Source organism: Diuraphis noxia, unplaced genomic scaffold (genome assembly GCF_037042655.1).
Source record: "Diuraphis noxia isolate RWA-SAM2 unplaced genomic scaffold, SU_Dnox_SAM2 contig0001, whole genome shotgun sequence".
NCBI classification, from domain to species: Eukaryota; Metazoa; Arthropoda; class Insecta; order Hemiptera; family Aphididae; genus Diuraphis; species Diuraphis noxia.
Genome location: NW_028301711.1, coordinates 100,559,233 through 100,580,228, shown reverse-complemented (window position 1 = coordinate 100,580,228; position 20,996 = coordinate 100,559,233). Strand labels below are relative to the sequence as shown.

The 20,996-nt window shown below is 27.8% G+C and overlaps 1 protein-coding gene across 1 annotated transcript; it reads right to left on the bottom strand.

The window, feature by feature from the left end:
* Positions 1-104: 104 nt before the first annotated feature.
* LOC107164506 (legumain-like) lies at positions 105-11,823 on the bottom strand. Its single transcript, XM_089216940.1, has 12 exons — positions 11,675-11,823; positions 10,130-10,278; positions 7,605-7,702; positions 5,084-5,165; positions 4,004-4,089; positions 3,315-3,453; positions 2,668-2,737; positions 2,017-2,147; positions 1,286-1,486; positions 1,066-1,182; positions 663-848; positions 105-374 (listed from the first exon to the last, which is right to left on the bottom strand). Exons 1-12 carry the CDS (start codon positions 11,676-11,678, stop codon positions 240-242), a joined length of 1,398 nt encoding a protein of 465 aa, XP_089073066.1. The 5' UTR covers positions 11,679-11,823; the 3' UTR covers positions 105-239.
* Between the last annotated feature and the right edge of the window lie 9,173 nt (positions 11,824-20,996).

The following is a 20,996-nucleotide window of genomic DNA, read 5'->3' as shown; positions in this document are numbered from 1 at the left end:
GAGAGTTATTACTATATAGTAATACTGCAGAGTAATATACATAATATAACGTTTTTATATTAGTTTTGTCTTATTTTTGAAATAAAAACTAGAACACAATAATATATGGATATTAATTTATATTTTATTATTTAACTATTTACTAAATAACTTCGAAGTATTTTATGGAACTTCGTTAAATGTATCAAACAAATATATTAAATAATATATAATATCATAAAATATTATATAAAACAATTTTATTGTACGTTTGTTATGTTTTTTGGTACATCCAAACATGATTGAACGACAATACTGTCGACTATCTGGTTGATTTGATTGTCGACGACACACATGTTAGCGAAAACCGTTAAGTGGTCCAAGACGTATGGATTCTGTAACCAACAACAGTATGCAATTAATGTTATAATTAATTTTACAATTATTACACTGTGGTTCAAGCATATGTGATAATGAGTTAGTGTACAATTCGTAGTTATTTATATTATATTGTATTCGATCAAATCATGACTTGTGCGAATAACGCAATTTACTGTTCACGTAGAGCGAGTTTTTTGCCTGTTTTGGTCACAAAAGTTTAAAACTCGACCACGTGTGGAAATCACTAATAAGACATAATTATAGACGATAATATAAAATCAATATTTTTTGTACACACTCACCCGTGGCAAAGAAAAGCAGCTCTCAGTGATTTTATTCAAAATGCTTCTGTAGCACGGGAACATGGCCAAATTCAGTTTTAAATATTTGGGTTCGTGGTATTCACCGATTTCACTCTTGATGTTAGGTCTCGCCTTCACGACCTCCGAATAAATGTTCCGTAATACAGAGTCTATGACGGATCTCATCTAGCACACAATTAAAAAATGTGTAGGTGCAAATGTATATTTTATTACACATGAGTCAATAAACGCTTTGCGGTTATCAAAAATCAGAATATTTTGTAAAATTGAGGAAAGTTTCTTCGAAAAGTCACTAACCTTCGTATCTTTTAACAAGCTAATGATCAATGACCCGTGGAATATAAATTTATGTTATTTATAAACGATCGTTAGTGATAATTACTTCTTTATTTTGACGTAACTCCGCTGACAACTTGAGCGATTCCGAAAGCGACAACTCATCTTGTGCCAATCCATATTGTATGTTACTCTCGTATACATCTCGGCTGGATACTGTGTTCTATAACGGAACAAAATAATATCATGCGTGAGAACCATGTACGTTGCATGTTTTGAAAATCAATAATAATTGTATGTTAAATAAAAATAACATGATATTTTACTTTAATATTGAATTCATTTGACTGTTTCACATATGACGACTGAACATCGTCATTTCCAGTATAACCGATAAACGAAGATAGTTTCTCGCTTCCTAACTCCAAATCTCCGTAAATCATGACATTACTTTTGGATACGTTTGTTCTGACCACCCTGAAGTCGTTGAAAATGGTTCGTCTCCTTGCTGAGAGTTTGGACGTATGCTGAATATAATTGAAACAATTTAAAAAAAATTAAAAATTCTCAAGATACTTAGTAGGTATACCAAATATTTTTTATACTAATCACCGATAGTCAATAATTTCATATAGGCACTTTTTATAATTGACTGAATAAAATAAAGTTACTAATATAAAAATTGATTTCGGTTAACAAGTGTCGCATAAATCACTCAAATTTTGAGCTTGTGGACGTTGGTGGCACTAATATTTGGAATCATATAGACATTTTTTGGAGAGTTCCAAAAATACAATTTTTGAAGTATTGTTAGCAATATCTGCAGTGTCCAATTGATGGAACGCAACGTCACAAAAGTTATCACATTATTTTGAGTATTTACCATTACCAGGTTATTATGTGGGTGCAGCTCTAATTATTTGATACCATATTATATAGCTTATATTAACCTATAAGCATGTAAGTATTACCTAACGTTAATGAGTATATTATTTGGATTTGTGTACAGTTTATTAAAGTTTAAAATGTCTTTATATTATGTACGATAACGACGTACCATGTCTAGATCTTCCATCCACTTGACACTGAACAGATCTCCGAGACATGTACGGTAATACCCAGTTTCAGAACGACTGCAGTAGCAAGCGTATGAACTTTCTCTAGGTCCAGCCGCGGTTACTGCAAAAACTAGTTTCAAAACATATTTAAAATAGTCAATCAATGTATTATTATTATTATTTTAATCAAATTTGTAATGTTTTAATCACAACTTATAATAGTTGCTGCGATTGAACAAAAATAAAAATTGAAAGAAGATGTAAAAGTGTAAAAAGAATGTTTGAATGTCTTATTAATTATGATATAATTAGAAGAGATCTACATATAAATATTCTTTCAAAAAACCTCAACTCCATCCTTTGTGTATCCCTCAATTCAAATACTGAAATAAGAACACATCATTATTTTTATTATAGTATGCGTATATTGATATACTAGCTAGAACAAAAAAACTATGCAGTCTCAACATTGAATAATGTGATTATTCTTTATAGTACCTAGGTATTTGCAGTTATACGTTTATGTCGAAAAATAAATAAATACATTTTAGAAAATTGTTAATAATCTTATGGTGAACTCTAAGTTTTAAAACACAAAAAGGATTTGAATAGGTATTTGAAATGTTTAAAATATAAAATTTAAAACTTACTGTTTGTGTTTTCACTGAGTATATCATCAAACATAGATCCGGATTCACACGCTTCAACATACAACAACATCTATTCGAGGAAATTTTTTAAACAGGAAATATCAAAAAAAAAAAAAAACATATAGTGAATAATATTTAAAATATTAATTAAGATTTAAAAGGACGCCATACATTCGTTTTTTATAAGGCATTTGAAATAGGCAATGTTAATAAAATAAATTCAATGTACTTTAAAGTAACTATTCAATATTAGTACTTAAACTTTAGTAACTATATTACTTCTGTTCTATAATCAATAATCATTGTTAGTTGTAACGTTACCATTATAAAATCATATAGAAAATAAAAAAATGTGGTAATAGGTAGATATAAGAAAATATTTTTTAATCATAAAATTCAAATTTTATGATATTATTATGCTTGAAAAAAAATTTTCAAGCATATTAAGAAAAAAAAATTATTATACTACATATTAAATAGTTGTTATTGTGTTAATGATGTAAAAAAAATATATTGATAAAGCCCTGTCAAAGATTTTAGACTTTTAAAGTTAATTTATAGTTTGTGCGTTGCGTGATTTTAACTTTTAACTTTTCTTAACTAACATTTTGTAAATCTGTGGCGTCCTTTTGATGACAAAATCTTACCTTTTTATAAGTTTTATTTCCATGCATTCTATTAAACGCATTGTTCAGTTCATCGGCGTACAAATAATCATGTGGAAAACTTAATAATCCAGTCGAACCGTGATCGACAAAATTAATGAAAATTCTATCGAGTGGTCCTCTTTATTTAAAAAAATGAAAAAAAAAATGTATATTGAATTTTTTAAATAAAATTGTTGTCCTTATTTATGTTTTACTACAGCACGAGATACTTAAAAATGTATTACCTATATTAATTTTTTTAATAGATAAATCTGTAAGCCCAGGTGGATAATTGGGGGGGGGATCTGTGTGTGTGTGTGTGTGCGGAGGGGGGGTGGTTTAAACGCCTTCTAAATGTAATAATACCACACAGAACATAAAATGTCTAATGTCTGGTTACACTAATGGATAAGACAAAAATATTAAGCCCCCCACGGATGTGATCTGCAAATATCCGCTTTTGGCTGCAAAGCTGTTTTCTTAGTTTTATTTAATGTTGAGCATTTTGCAAAAATTAAATATTCTTAACGAAATTCTTTCAGTATGGTTTTACGGTTTTACCTAAAAATTTTATTATTATAACAATATAATTAAAATGCCTCGAAACAAAAAACAGCTTTTAATAGTTAAAAATGGTTTACTCCTTAAACGTTAAAAAATTGTTATTTTCATGATTATTTAAAATTTACCCTTGAATGACTCTGCCAGTTCCAATGGATCGCATGCCTGCTTTGTCACCGGTGATGATCTTTAGGAAATTTTTCTTATTCACGTCCTTACAAAACGAAAGGAAACATTACATAAATATTAATAATAATTTAAATTAAGTTTAAAATTGAAAAAATATTGTAAATTTTTAATATTTATTGATTTATCTGGAATAGATACATCTATAATATAACCATATATTTAGCCAAGGTAACTTATTGAACTTATTGTAACTTGCAACTTGTAACTTTTTGAAAAGTGTTTTGTATGACAAAAATATTTTACAATTACATAATATTTGATTCATATCGGTAAAAAATATATAGTTGTAATACTTACGTAATTCAAAATAATAACCATCCCTTGATTAGAATGTTATGTTACTAGTTATTACCTACTTATTATGATGAAAAGAGGAATATATGAACCAAGAATCAATAGGTAGAAAAAAAGGTGTAGGTAAGTATGCAATATCCTTAATGTTGTGAAAATGTAAAACAATTCAGTAGGTACTAGGTATATACATCTAATATAATAATACATTATACTAGATGTAGGTACTCATAGAAGCAAAGCATAGTGCTTGGAATTTTGGGAGTGGCGGGGTGTGGGGTGGCCAAAGATTATAATGTATAGGTGACTATTTTTACATACATTTCTATGTAGTGTAAAATCTTCTGGTTTTTAAGGGGCTATATAATGAGTTTAGTTCTCCAGCGACCGATTATTGGCGCCTATGGATATGGTATATTCTATGTTAAACGGTAAAACAATTTTTGTGAGAAAACTATATTATTCTTGTGGAACCTATCATGTATCTACTCTGTATTTTCACTATCATGTATTATATATTCATATACATAATAAATGCTTATGATTTACCCATTATCAATAATTGTATGTGTTCTTATCATAAGGTATATTTATGGGTGTATCGAGATCCTCTTATGTGTAAGAATATTAGTATACTATCAGAGTGAGTTGATAAGTATTCACATTGTATTTCTATAATTCATTGGCCGCTATATTTGTATTAAAGTATAAAGTCAAAAGTTTCTTACTTTTCCTTTGTAGTCGATTTTAACTCCTTGGTAAACATTATCTCCGTCGGGCTTGTTGATGATCTTTCCTGGCGTTGGATTCCTTTCATAAAAACATATTGTAATTAGATAAATATAAATTAGGTGGATGTGGTATAAGGTATTGGCCATTGGGGAAATTACATTACAAATTAACTTTTAAAATTATAATTATCTAATTGTGTACAAAATTTAACATCAAAGTTCTACACAAAAAATGAGCTTTTATAATTATTAGATTTCTTTAGTATCAGAATACAAAAATCCTAATGAGAAACCTTACACATACTCATAGGCGTAAATTGGGAGGGGGGCTTAGGGGGGGGGGGCTTAGGGGGGGGCTTAGCCCCCTAAAAAATAGTATAGCCTTGTTATAAATTTCTAATGTTATAAATTATAAATTATAATCTTAGCGTTAGCCGGGGGGGGGGGGGGGTTCTAGCAAGCCAAATTTACGCCTATGCACATACTATACACAATATTTTACGCAATGATTGTCCGGATCAGCGCTCAGAATCTATGTATGTACTATGTTTGCATTATTTTTCATTGTTAATAATAATAAATGTAAGAACATAATATCTATATGAATGTTACGATTTGGAAAACCCGGTCATTTGATACATCATTGTCAGTAGTTTTATTATATTGCCCAGGAATTATTGCTGTAGATCATAAAGTCAATGGGCAATGTATAGAATGGTTAATTTATTGCGGTCCATGTTAACTTAAATTCAATATATTTATATAATATTCTATTCTTGAAAATAAATTAATATATTGTTGAGCTGAGGAAATCGTTAAAATCAATCTAATTATCGAAACCAAAATACTCGTAATTTATTACTCATTTTATTATAATCTAGGATTATGTTGTTAATATAACGTTGATAGGCGATACAGCCATATACAGGTCATATGTTTTTCATTCTCTATCAACTACCACCGAGGTAGGAAATTAAAATTGTAAATTAACTTAGTAAAAATATTCGTAAATAATTATTTTAATGATCTTGACATTTCCGAAATTCTAAAACATAAATTCTTTGCCTGTTACTTTCTTTCTATAGTTGCCTGCACAGTGCATCCTTATGTGTAAGTATCCGATTACCTTACTATCGTGTTCAACTTAATTATTCACAGAGTGATCATATTATGCTGAAATAATGCATAATTACTACGTTTACATGCACAATTAAAGTCGGTTTAAAATCTAAAGCGGTCCAATCATGCATCATGTAAACGCTTTAAAGCGATCTTAATAATATAAACCGTTTTTATTTTAAGGACGCTCGAATACGTGGTTTAACCAAATTAAATCGGTTTAATAAATAAAGTCGGGTGTATTTTTGTACTTACAAGTAAACAACCTAAACCGATTACTTTTTGATAAGTGATAACATATTTTTCAGAATAATGAATATTATAACATACCGATTTAATATTATTAAGACTCACATGTAAACAGGTCAGAAAATTTAGGTCGATTCATAATAAAATCGGTTTCAATTAAGATTAAGAACAGTTCAACTCGTCACATGTAAACGTAATAATTGTCTACCCAATAACTATCTAAAATGGCGATTTTACATATTACATAGAAATGACACGAAATTTTTCTACATTGGAATAATGAAATAAAAATAAAAAATCATTCTCCCTATTACATTTTTAATTGAAAATCAGTAAGCCGTACTTGTAAAATTATTTTTTTCTTTAGTTTTAACTAGGTGTCCTTGAATAAAACTAGAATTATTAGGTATTTAATTTTCTACATTGCTCGCTAGATGTTGGTTGTTACCTATTATGAAGTATTATAAAATGTTCAGTTTTCTATAACTACTCCGTCCGTAACATAGACACTATTATTATTGTGGTATTTATTATTAGGTATAAATAATTTCTATTTACGATGATAATATTAGTCATAACTGGTGAATTATTTAAAGTTTTATGTATGGATGAAATTTTTGAATAATTATTACCTCTTTATATCCAGACGGGTGTTAAATTTCTGATATATTTAGGTAATTATTTCATATAATGATGGTATACGACATACTCAATGGTTAGGTTTTAAGTTGGTATAACAACTATGAAATTATTTCATATTATTATGCCTCATATTCCATATTTTACATAATAGACTATCTGTGTAAAGTTTACACACATCATCGTTAAATGGGCGATGTCCGATGAGTAGGTGTATATTAAATGAGATTTGCGTGTTAAACCTACATTTACATAATATCAACGACTAACTTTGTGAATATTAATATTTGTTCTGTGTTCACATATTATTTACCTACAGCTTATAACAGACTTTGATAGATATGCACCATAGATAGAGTACAAAAATTAGAAAATTGTATGCAATTTGTATAATAACAACTACACAACACTTGAAGGCCGAAAAATGGAAACTTACGTTTAATTAGATCATCGATGATTTGTAATTTTAACATTAGATTTTACTTTAAAATGTAGGTAATCAAATATTTACCTGTAATTGTATGCAATGTCATCCACCATCATTGTTATGATATGTTCTTCTGGTATTCCATTTTCTCTAACTATTTGGTATGCATGACAAATGTCCGCCTTTAAAATAATGTTTATTGTAATAATTGACTCAAACGTACAACATTAATTTAATCGCTAAGTTTGTGCAAGCCAATTAAAAATCTAATGAAAGAATTGTAAACTTCTTAGTTCTAACAAAGAAATTAATATTCAAAAGTTAAAATAATATTTATGTGCCTTCTACGTATAGGACTTAGCCACATGGCACCTACTGTAAATATTATATAATAATGTATCCGCGTACAAGGATATTTTCGATAAATAAAATGGAGCGGTTAACTACAACAATTATTATACATTTTTATGGAATTTAATTTTTAGTTACAGTCATCACTGGTAAAACATTAAATTAACAACAAATCCAACGTATAAGACAAGACATTAAAATTAAAATTGTTAATAATATTATTGTATCTAGGTACCTACATAGTAATATAAGAATATGTTTTATACTCGATTATTTTTAAGAAAAAAATAAGTATCGTACATTAAAAAAAAAAAAAATTAACGTGTTATTTAGAAATTGACTTGACTACTTGAGGTTATATAAAACAAATATTTTTTTAGATCATAAGAATGTGATGTATAGTCAAAGTATCACATTGTGTTATATCACAACGAAATTTCTATACATATACATGTAAAATATATTATTGATAAATTCAAAAATCGTTTTTCCTTATTTTTTTATCCATAAACTAAAAATTATATGTAACAGTATTTAATAAGATGTTAAAATTAATTTTGAATGTGACAAAATCAATAATATAATTATAATGCGGGTGTAAAGAATATAAATGTTTAAGATACAAAAATATAGTATTTCTACCTACCAAACCTTTTGCAGGTTAATTCTGTAATATTTTTCAACATTCGGAATACTTCTGGTCTATAAATAGCATACGATATTTATTGTTATTGGTTCAATGAGTCAATAAAGTGTGCGGCTTATATTTACTGATTCTTTTCATCGAAATTATATGTGTGTTACTAACAAAATGAAACCCCTCTCCTATTTTGCCATATTCTTATTATTTTATTCTTGCTTAATATTCATATAGGTAGTTTCAACTTCGATGAACGGGTCAATTAATTAATTCGTCTTAATGGATTATACAGGGTGATTTTTTTATCATGAACCACTCATTATTTCAAAAAGTATCAATGTTTTTTAAAATATTTTTTTACAAAGTTTCATATTGTTAAAAAAACAACGTTTTTATGAAAAAGTTATATTTTTTAATATTTTTTATCCTTATAATTTTTTAAGTTTTTTTACTTTTTTGAATGGCAACCTACAGTTTTAATTTCATATTCCAAAGCAGAATATTTTTCTAAGTATTTTGATACGTAAAAATCGAATTTTGGACGAGTAGTTCATGAGTTATAAGTATTTAAAGTTTAGACAAGCGGAGTAGTGGACAAACATTTTGCGGGGTAACCCCGTACCACTCCACTCCGCCAATCTAAACTTTAAATACTTATAACTCATAAACTACTCGTCCAAAATTCGACTTTTACGTATCAAAATACTTAGAAAAATATTCTGCTTTAGAATATGAAATTAAAACTCTAGGTTGCCATTCAAAAAAGTAAAAAACTTAAAAAATTATAAGGATAAAAAATATTAAAAAATATAATTTTTTTATAAAAACGTTGTTTTTTTAACAACATGAAACTTTGTAAAAAAATATTTTCAAAAACATTGATACTTTTTGAAATAATGAGTGGTTCATGATAAAAAAATCGCCCTGTATATTTATATATAACCGATGTACCTATGTTATTTCCCATTATTTTTATAGTAGAAAACTTTGTTTTTAAATATATATTTTTGTGTTGGTACCTATGTATTATGTTTCAAAATATCGGTAAAAACTTTAAAAATACCTACTTAATTTTTCAAACCTAATCTTGTGAGTTGTGACAACTGTAAGTGATTATTAATTTTCAAGCCTCTTACCTCTTATCATCACTACTCTTCCCCTATTCCACACCTTGAAAAATCTTTTGTTATCCAATCCCATAAATTCAGTATTATCACAATCAATTGGTATAATTTATTAATAAGGAGGATCCCTCCTTCATGATACCTGACTTATGGAACACCCGAACACCAAATTATTATGAACAAGCTCATATTTCTCAAATGCCATCAGTGCAATGATGAAATACGCATCAAACACAATATACCGGAAATCGGAAATACTATACAGTATGAGGAAAAGTACCAGAAGACCAATAAATCGAATCGACTGAAGCCTAACTCCATTAATTAATAGAATTAATATCAACCTAAGTAAATTAATGAAGGTATACAATCAATATAAATATATAAGAGCGTAAAGTAATATGAATAATGAAATCGCTGGATGATAAGTGATAACCACGCCTTTAGCAAGAAAGATGTATTATTAAGTGACTTAAATATTAGTTTTTTTTTACCTGATGTCTGTAATTGTTCCATCCATCTGAACCAGCAACCAAAAATACCCATTTCTTTCCAATAGTATTTTCCTCATTTGTTGAATTCGGTTCGTGTGCAGCAAAAGATCCAATAACAAATAACGCTAATAATACCAAATTAAAAACTCCTGTAATATGAAAGCGGTTGGTATTGTATTAGTAAATTATATCGAAATCAAAATGTACATAACATGCGTAGACATTGGCACAACTATAATAGAGGGGTGCACAAGGGACTTCACTATTTTTGCACTCCCAAAATTATTGGTCTAGTTGCGCCTATGTGCGTAGATTTACTAATCCTTATTATAATTACAATTTATGAATATCACAGACCGAGTACTGAAATGTAGTGAAGGTATTTACTAACATTTGTTTTATAATGTGACGTTGAAAACCATTCGTTTAGGTTTTAGATTCGTAGCCATAGGTATATTTTTATGAATAGATACATAAACTTCCTTAAACACACTGCAACAGTGCATTTCTCTATACCGAGTTGTAAAGTGTAAACAAACGTATAAAATAGTGAACTAGCACATGATACAATAATAATATAAAATAAAACATTCTCTGAAATATGCGGATAACACCTGAGGTTGCATCCATTAATACGTCATAATGAATAAAGACTACATTTTTAAAATAACAATAATAAAGTATCAAACTCCAAAAGATAAACAACATATTATTTTAGATTTTCAAAAGAGTTACCTAGGTAATGGAATAACACTGCATTATTGCATTATTAAGTAGGGTATATTATTAGGTCTTATTATGACGTGAAAATCATAAAATTAAAATATGACACCTCTGTTCCATTATTTAAGATGTAACACCGTAGAGGTAAACCTATCTTCTATATCTTATTAATTTATTTTACTGCTAAAATAATGTTATTTAATTTTGAATGTTTAAATATATATTTAATCAAACATTTTGCAAAATGTTTTTCAGAATACAATTTTGAAATTTATTTATACATATATTATATTACATATATATATAGGTATATTAATTATATCATAATAAATTATTATAATATTATTAAATAACGAAGTTACAAACGAATATTTTTTAGCTAATTTAAGAGATGAAGGTAGATATTTATTTACATAATATATGTATTACATTTTTAATTATTTGTTATAGAATTAAAAATATCAAAAAAAAAAAAAAAAAAAAATGATATAAAATTATTTCTCTATTTTTTTTTTCATCAAATTTTACAACAATTCTTCATCTTCAATACTTTTTGACAACCGGTATTCAATATTGTGGATAAAATAACAATTTTAATTGATTTTGAATCAAATTTTTTACTGTCTGAACAGTTTTATAACTATTGAGTATCAAGTATCCATAGCTCAAAAGCTGATCAATAATCATAAATCAAATTTTATAATGACATTTAATGTTTAAAAATACAGTATCGTCATGTATAAAGGATTTCAACATTTTAAACTTATCGTGTAATTACCATGAGGTTTGACTAAAATTATAAATCCTATAAACAAAACTTACCCATTTTGTAAGATCTTGGTTGGGTGTTCCGATTTTCAACCAGTAATAATACACTTAGGTATTTAATAATAATATAAACACACTTATATCTTTGATACTAAACACACTATTGCGTTAAGCCTAACAGTGTTGGACTATATATAGTAAAATAACTGAAAAACTACTGAACATTTATTTACTTATTGATTATCTGATAAAAGTCCAAGTTAGGTATATCTACTTCTGGATTCAAAATGTTTAATTACTACAAGTATTTCAATGCAAACAATGACCTAATAAAATTTTGTAAAATGTGATACTTCACAGACCCCTTTTGGGGTCGCTTAACAATAATGATATGTTTATTTTATTATTGAGTCATATGCTCCGTTTTAAGTGCATCAGTAATCAAATATTTTATTTATAATTTATCTACAATGATTATTTTATTTTTCAAGTCACGTAATACGTCAAATAAATATATATAATTATATAAATATATTATAATATAAAAATATTAAAAGTGACATGACATATTTTTATAGTTTTTTTTAAAGTGTAAACACGTTAAGATTACAGCTGAAAAAATTAACTTGTTTCAATGAAACTTATTTATTTAACAAACAAACTACATTTAAGTCTACGGGTAAAGATTATTTTATTTATCATCTTGGTTCAAGTTTTACATTTCTGAGACAACATGTGAATATGTATAATATTGAGATTACACACACAAAAAAAAAAAAATGATATCTTATTTGCTTAACTATCAAAGAAATTGGCTGTTGACATTAAGTTTAACAGATATTTAGAAAATGTGATAAGATATGCAACCCTTCCCTAATCCAATTTCCTCAGCACAACAGTCTTACAGGGATGGCAACAGATTTTTGCAAAACCGGTTTATAAGTAGTTTTAGCGATTTATCATAACCATAAGGGTGGGATGTTCAACCTTCCACTTTTTATGATCCACTTCTTCCATCCATCCACTTCTTTTTATCCAAAATAACGCATATCTATTATATTTATATACTAAGACTATCTATTTATATTGGAATTTTCCACTAAAATTGTATTTTTTTTAAAAATGATTTTTATAATGATTTTTGAATTAATTTTACATGAATACAATGTTTTTGTTAAGTATTTATAATTCATTTATATTGGACCACTTGGTGTCTTTATCTAATAAATCTAAATATTATTTCATATTATTTTATGTTTCAAAATGATGAAGTTGTTTAGTTGTGCTTTTTTATCAAATTTTGGAATGAAAGTGACTATAATATGTTATTTAATTAATACAATTAAATATTGTTTAATATTTATTTTGTTAACAAGAAAATTCAGTAAGTATGTTTAATAATTTGCTCCTGAGTTATTACACATTTTTTTTTTAAATATTATTTTGATTTACAGCTTACAGCTCAACTAAAGATACAATTAAATCTCGTAATTTAATTAATTTTGTATCAATATACAATAGCTACTAATATTAGTTACAAGTTATTATCACAAAGCTTTTTTCCATAAATGATAAAAGTCACCATCTTTAATTATTTTTATGATATCGTTAAGTTTTGCACCATAATAATGTTATTATCTACTCATTAATCATTAATTTGGAAGTTATTAATACGTTATTATTGGCTATATACCATAGTAATGTATAAAGAAAAAAGAAGTTTAGTTTTTTTTTTTTTATACCTTCTGTGTAATGTATACCATATTAGCAGTGGCGTAATAATTATGGTTACGCACGACGGTGCACTTGCACCCCTGGTATTATGTAGCAGGTGCCTATTAAAATACAATAACTAGTATATTTCATTGGTTTATAGAATTTTTTATAAACTTATTTAAAAGTTTTGTTATCAATATAGTTGATTTCTTATAAATATTATATTTTTATATGTATAATGTAATGTGGTACAGATGCAGCACATACAGTGTTTATAAAGCATAGGTACCTACAGATTTTGATTTTTGTTTATGTTATGTTGTTATCAAATATAAAAAGATACCTATAGTATAGTACATGCTTGTAAAATAATTAGCATTAAATATGACATAATTCGTCATTACGATTACCTATTGAACCGATGAAATGTTTGCACCTGCTGAAATTTAATGCAATTACGCTAAATATGACTATTAGAACCTATTGATAAAATGTATGTAGATAAATTATATACACATGTAAATATGATTTACGTTTTAAATAAAAAATATTACTATTTGTAAATAAAAATTTAAATATATCAACAATTAAGATACCAAACTTAAAAACAAAAATGTATATAAATATATATTATAAACATTATATTTAATTGTATTATAAATAAAAATAAGGTATAGCTAGGGGTTCCTATCATTTCTACCTCCAATCACCTCTGTGTGTTATCATAATATTATAAGAAAATTATAAAAATGTAGGCATTTTGAACCATTTCGACCACTGGTTATTTAAGAATATTCAAACATAAGACGATCGTCGATATTCTGAGGATATAACTATTAGACTTAATAATTTCCCAGAATAATTAATAGTGATTGCTGTTAACTGTTAAGTACCTAACTAACTACCTAGTTTCATGGGCCGGATCACACTATGCATATTGTCGATCGCTGAAAATGTACGCAAATTAACCACAATCGGGAAGAATGACCACACAACAAGTTTTATTGGTTGTCGATTTAAAAAGCACGTGAAATATTTTAATTTAAAATAATACGTTATTGGAAATATTAAAAGAATGTCAGCGACTACCTGTTGGCTGTTTGTTTTCTCTTTCTGGTCCAAGCAAAATATTTTTTTTATGTTTTTAAGTAATCTTAGAGTAAAATCTCCCATTACAAATGAGATAAAGAATAATAACATATCAATATTATAATTTATTGTTATTTGATGTATGACATAAACTGTTATTATGACATTGTATAATGTTGGAAAATAATTTGTTCATGGGTACCTACTAATTACGACGTCATTCCCTATCTGCAGCAAAAGTGAACAGTTTTGGTTCCTTCATCGATTATATTTCAATACTTAATACTTTGGTAATACCTAGGTAGTACTATAATATATATTAGTGTCAGACATCAACTAGTTGTCATAACTCCTAGTACCTAATTGGGAGGAATCATATACAAAAAAATTAAACATAACTCATAAACATGTTTAATTTCTATTATCAGTCACTGTTCATGATTCTGAAATATGGTATTTGATATTTGTAAATTAATTTCAATAAAATTATGTTTTCGATACTTAATGTTATAAGTTATAACTTTTTTAAACTTAAATATATATTATATTTTATTATAATATATCATTTATTTGTTGCTTATAACTGATAAGAATATTGCGCTAGTAATATTTAACATTAGAATTCCGTGATTTGAATTTAATATACAATTTTGGGCGAAAAAATTGGTTTGGATTAACAATTCGAATATAAAATTATTGTTTATAAATTATAAGTTAGAAATAAGTGCCTATCTAATATGTTATTATTTTTTTATTAATTATACATAAGCATAACTAATACACCTAAAATTTATATATATTTAACATTTTATGTTATTAACTATCTTGGTAAAAACTAAAAAACTTAAGTCACAAACGTTAACAGTTGTCTTGAATCTTGGTCTTATTTTAAGTGTAAGATAGTCGACATGGATTTTTTTAGATTTAAGATTATTTTTACGCAGAAAAAACGTACTGAGACGTTCCTGTGAATACAAATAAGAAGGCGTTGTATTACATTTATGTAACAAAACTCATATAAAACCATTTTATGAGTGGTTAACCAAAGCCTTAGTAGTTTCTAAACAGATACTAAAATGTATGGCTTTTATTTTGATTACCAAAACCGGTAAACACCGTTAAGATAAAAACCTGATTAAAAAAATAACCAAAGCCGAAAAATTGGTTTTGGTTTTCGACTTATACAGTATACTGTTAACTAGCTAACTACAATATTATATTTATCATATACTTGAGAAATCTATTGGCTATAAGTCTATAACTTATAAGTGGTATCTAATAAACAGAATATAGAAAACTACAATGCTGTTAAGGATATGTAGTCCATTTTATGGACGATAACATATATCTCTAATCTGTTATACATATTTGAGTTTTTTTTTTGGAGTAATACTATATTGTTGTTGTTTATTTATTTTGTTCTTCGAGTTGACTATCTTTAAGTACTTATGCCTACTTTTATGAGTACTTACACACTTAACAAACTTTTTTTAAAATTCTTATTAGAAATTTCAACAATCTGTACCTATTTATCTGTACGATAGGCTGAAGAGATAGGAAAAAATAATTAATATAAACATAAATACTTGATTGAAGAGACCATCCAGCGACAATACTTCGTTATTGAGAATTACTTATTAGTGGTAATTGTGACATGCAGCATGCTTGTACTGTGTAGACTTAGTTTAAGAGATCCCGCGGTCATTGTCGCTTGAGTCTTCTTATTATTATTGAGGTTTCTAGGGAGTGTGATTGAGGATAGATTATGTATAAAAGAGTTTGAGTAGCTAGGGAAGCGTTTTAGAAACGTAAGTACTAAGTTAATTTTGGAAATTTCGTTTATTGTGGTTGTTTTTAGGTATGTATGCAGCGTAGATTTGGAGATGTAAGAAGAGGAGCATTAGAGTCAGAATGTTTTAGATTGAAAAATTTGAATTTTTTGCTTGTTAGTTGTTTTGACCGAGTCCCTGCAGGTTTTGGATTCCGTAAGTCTATATAGGTTCAAGAAGTATATTGTAACGGTTAATTTTGGTTTTTATATTAAGTTTGTGAGGATTTTCTAAGGATGTTGCAATTAAGTGAAAGTGTGCAGTTAAGTGAAATGTTTATATTATGGATATGTTTGGCGCATGTTAGTCTTTTGCCAAAGAGAACGGCCGGTATTTAACAGTATCAGAGTTTGGGATGAGTTCATAAATTAAGGAAACAGTTGGTGGTCGTCGTTGTTTGAGGGTGAAGAATGCGTTGAATTTGGATTCATTTTTTTACCCCCCATTCAGAGTACTAAGGGAAGAGTAAGTTAAGATTATCTTGTATTGAAACTAACACAGGTTCAGGTTTCAAGTTTGTGGAGAAAATTACTTTTTTATCAGTATATTCAGTGACTTGGGTGTTAATAAGGTGTGTGGGTTGGTCTGAAGTATGATATAAATCGTATAGCGTTGGAGACGATATTGCTCCCTGAGAGACGTCAGCTTAAATTGAATAGATTCTATAGAGTTCTGTACCTGGTCTGACTGCTAAGCATTATTTGTTTATATATGATTCGAAAAACAAATAATATGATGGAGGAAGCGTGGTTTTTAGTTTAAGTAAGAGTCCTGAATTTTAGACCTTGTCGAATCTTTGCAAGACATCTAAAAATGTGGCTGTATTGTTTTTTTCAGTAAGCAGGAGATTTTGTCAGCAAATCTGTGTATTTGGTGAATTGTAGAATGGTTGTCACGAAAGCCTAATCATTCATTCGAAATGAAATTATTATATTTGAGCATGTGGTATATTATGTATTCTTTAAAAAATTAGATTTTCGCACAGTTTAGAAAAAGTGGGAGTATGCTAATTAGTCTATAAGTATAAGGTTGTCAGTGGGTTTATTTTTTTTTTTTTGGAAAAATGATTATTATACAGAACATCCATTAAATAGGTAATTGTTATTAGGGCACAGTGTAGAGTGATTAAGATAGTGTTTTTTAGATATGGGGCTTATATTATACTGTGAATGGAAATGGAAGACAATTGGGGACTCTATGATTATTGTCACAAATCCGTGGGTGGGGCCGTCAAGGTGGTTTGTGTGGAGTATTTTGTAGCCAGGTTGATACATATTTGGTTAGTTTGTAAAGTGAGTTTCAGAAATCGATGCGTCTATCTTGTCAAGTTATTAGTAGTTAAACATGAGAATAATTTTTGCGACAATTGGCGTTCCATAATATGATGAAGAGTGATTTAGACGTTGATGAGTTATTTATTGTAATTTTGTGAAATGAGCTTAATGGACTGTTGTAAATATAGAGAGAAAGGGGTTGATAATTGCCTAAAATTAATTTAAAAAGTCTGCAAACATAGTCACTTGATTCATTTGGTTTGGGTTGTGGATGGGTGGTGGTTCGAAGTTGGCTGCAACAGTGGCATAGGTGTCCGGTGGAAATTTGGTGAGGTGGTTTTGGCCTTATGTGCTGTCGCTTGGAGATTAACATTAGGTTGAGTATAGTTTTGAGGTGGTTGGTTAGCTATAGATTTTGGATTTCTAAGTTTTGAAGTTTTTTATGTAATTGGCAGTCTTTGTAACTGGCTGGATGGCTTAACCTTCGCATAATGCACACTTCGTAGGAGAGACACGTGGTTTTGAACAAGATGAGGAGGGTGATAGGCTACTCAACGACGCATCTGAAGAGGTATGCGCAATATGTCTTCGAATGTCTGTGCTCTTGGCAGTTCTGGAATTGAATAAGAAAATGGCGGTTGTAGGATTCTTCAATTTTTAGTTTTGTGTGAATTAATTTGAACATTTTGAACACAATATATCTGTGCATGATTGTGTTCGTCTAAAATTACGTATTTCGTATTTGCATACAATAGCAATGAAAACTATTTAATTGAAAACCCGCAAGTTGAATACAAATAATATCAAGGACAGTCTGTATTTTGACATCAAACGAACATCTAATCATTGATACAAAGACACACAAAACGAAAACGTACCTATAAGTGTAAAATATATATTTTGTACGTGTGTTCATGTTCTTTGATTTCCCTACGGATAGATTCAAAGCTTAAACAAACAAAATATACCGTGATAAAATAAAGGTAATAGTCATAATATTAGTGGCATAACCTTTCTATTCCTGACATTTCATTTGATAATGTATGTATAGCAAATTAATTAATGTTTCCTTGTGAAGCTATATATGCCTACTGTACCGTTTTCAATAATAGTTATATACGTTTTATATAGTATTATTCGTTGAGACTCGGAGTGTTTGTTGTTTATTGTTCAACCCCTATAGATTAATACTGGGTGACTCATACATGAATATTTTTTTGTTTATAGTTATGTCGTTATGCCAGTGGCGGATTTAGCGTCAGGCAAAGTAGGCAGTTGCCTAGGGCGGCAAATTTTTAGGGGCGGCAATTTTAGGCCAATATTTTATTGAAAATATACTCTAGGTTTCTTTTTGATTTTCTTATGTACGGTGATTACTTTGAAGGATGGAAAATGAAAATGTTTAATATTTGTATACAACAATATTATTGTTAATATAATTTCTTCATTATTTTATAATACTAATACATAACAATAAACGTCCAAGTAAATAATCGAATGACTGCCAGAACGTATATTATCTATTATCTAAATACTAACCATAGATTACATATTTCGTTATTTTGTTTTTTTACTAAGTCGTAATGGGGCGGCAAAAAAAAATTTGTCTAGGGGCGGCAATTGTGTAAATCCGTCTCTGCGTTATACGTTTACCATTGGTTACAGAACATGATAAATTACTTTAAATTATAATAATGAATTAGTCGAAATATGGTATAGGTATAGGTAAAAAGGTTTACAAATAAATTAAAATAATTTTTAAATCAAATATCTAACAAAATATTGTAATAATTACTTTTAAGATTTAATTTCTTAACCCTGGATACATTTTTTGTGTAAAAATGTATTATACATTTTTGATAAACTATTATCGTAAACAATAATAATAACCTTAACAATAATTTATCTATTTTGACTTTTAAGTATTCGTACTGTGTATTGTAACGGTTACACATAACTGTGTTTGTTTTGTTATAATTTATTATATTAAACTGAAACAAATCGAAAAACTATATAGAGAGATAAATTCATTTTAATTCAAGCAAAGTCTTTAACACGGCTAGTTTATTATATACAAATTATAACAATTATGTTAATATTATAATATAAAAATTCATATTTATGGAAAATTCAGACCTACGCTACCGTTCAAGGATTATACGCTATTTGGTCAGAAATGAAGGGGAGCTAAAAACCCCGAGGCCCACGACCCACGCATGTATTAAGGAGTCATTATGTTCCACATATACATATTATATCAAGTGGTCACTTATATTTTTTATAGTTAAAAATTTCAAAATCTTAGACAAACTAAATGGAATGCAAACTTTATTACTTTACTATATATTTCGGAGTTCAGTAGTTATTCCGTAGTAATTCCGTACTTATTCAAAACACACCCACTGAGTCGTTGTCAAATCGTATATAAATCAGTTTAGATAAAACACTTAAAAATGTCCAGTATACCTATCCATGCAGAATTATGTAGCTAAAGTAAATAATATTTACTTATTTGAAAATAATGGACAATTTTCAACTCAAATTCTAAAACATCATAACCAATAGTCAATTATAATACCTTTACGAGGTACTTAGGTCAAAATGATTGAAGTTCGAAAAATCAAACAGCAGTCGAAAAAAATATTGGAAATTCTATGGTTAATTATCCAAACTCCAAAATATTCTTAACACGTTAGACATAAGACATTAGGAAGCAAAAATATTTTAGTTGTTTAAAAATAATTTTTATTATATCTATTGTTTATATACCCATGTTCTATACTAGTTAATTATTGTATAGATATCTTAATTTTCATTATAGCTGCATTATTGATTATTGACTACTGTTATTTTTAATCTAATATTATAAAAGTAAAATTAAGACCGTGATACTGTCCGGGCAATTATTTGTTGTGCAACTAAATGATTTATTAACTTTCATAATTATTTTGACTTTGATTTTTATAGTCGAAGTTCGTAACTCGTTGAACAATATAAAGAGTTAATATTGATTATTGTTTTTATTTATAAATCATTATCATTTATAACATTCGTCTTTACTCGTTAGTCATTACCCAACGTCTGATAAGTATTCGGTGTTATTAGTTTTACCTATTGCTTATTGCAATAGTTGTTTCGTTTGAGTTCGATTTCACGCTGAATTGTTCACTTATGACTAAAAAGTTTGGTTAGGCAATTGAATGATTCAGTTTGAGTGAACATATTTTTGAGTTCGACCCACATAATACAAAAAAAAAAGCTAAAATAAAATGTACAATGTACATATCAATATTAGAATATTATTTAAATATCTATTCAATGGTCCATACAAGTTTTTAAAATTCCATCCTGATTTACCAAATAAATTGGGTAGGTATTGTAAAACGCAAGTGAATTTTAAATTTAATATAACTTATATTGAGTTGTTTATGTGCTATATGCAACTATCGACATTATTGACTTTTATTT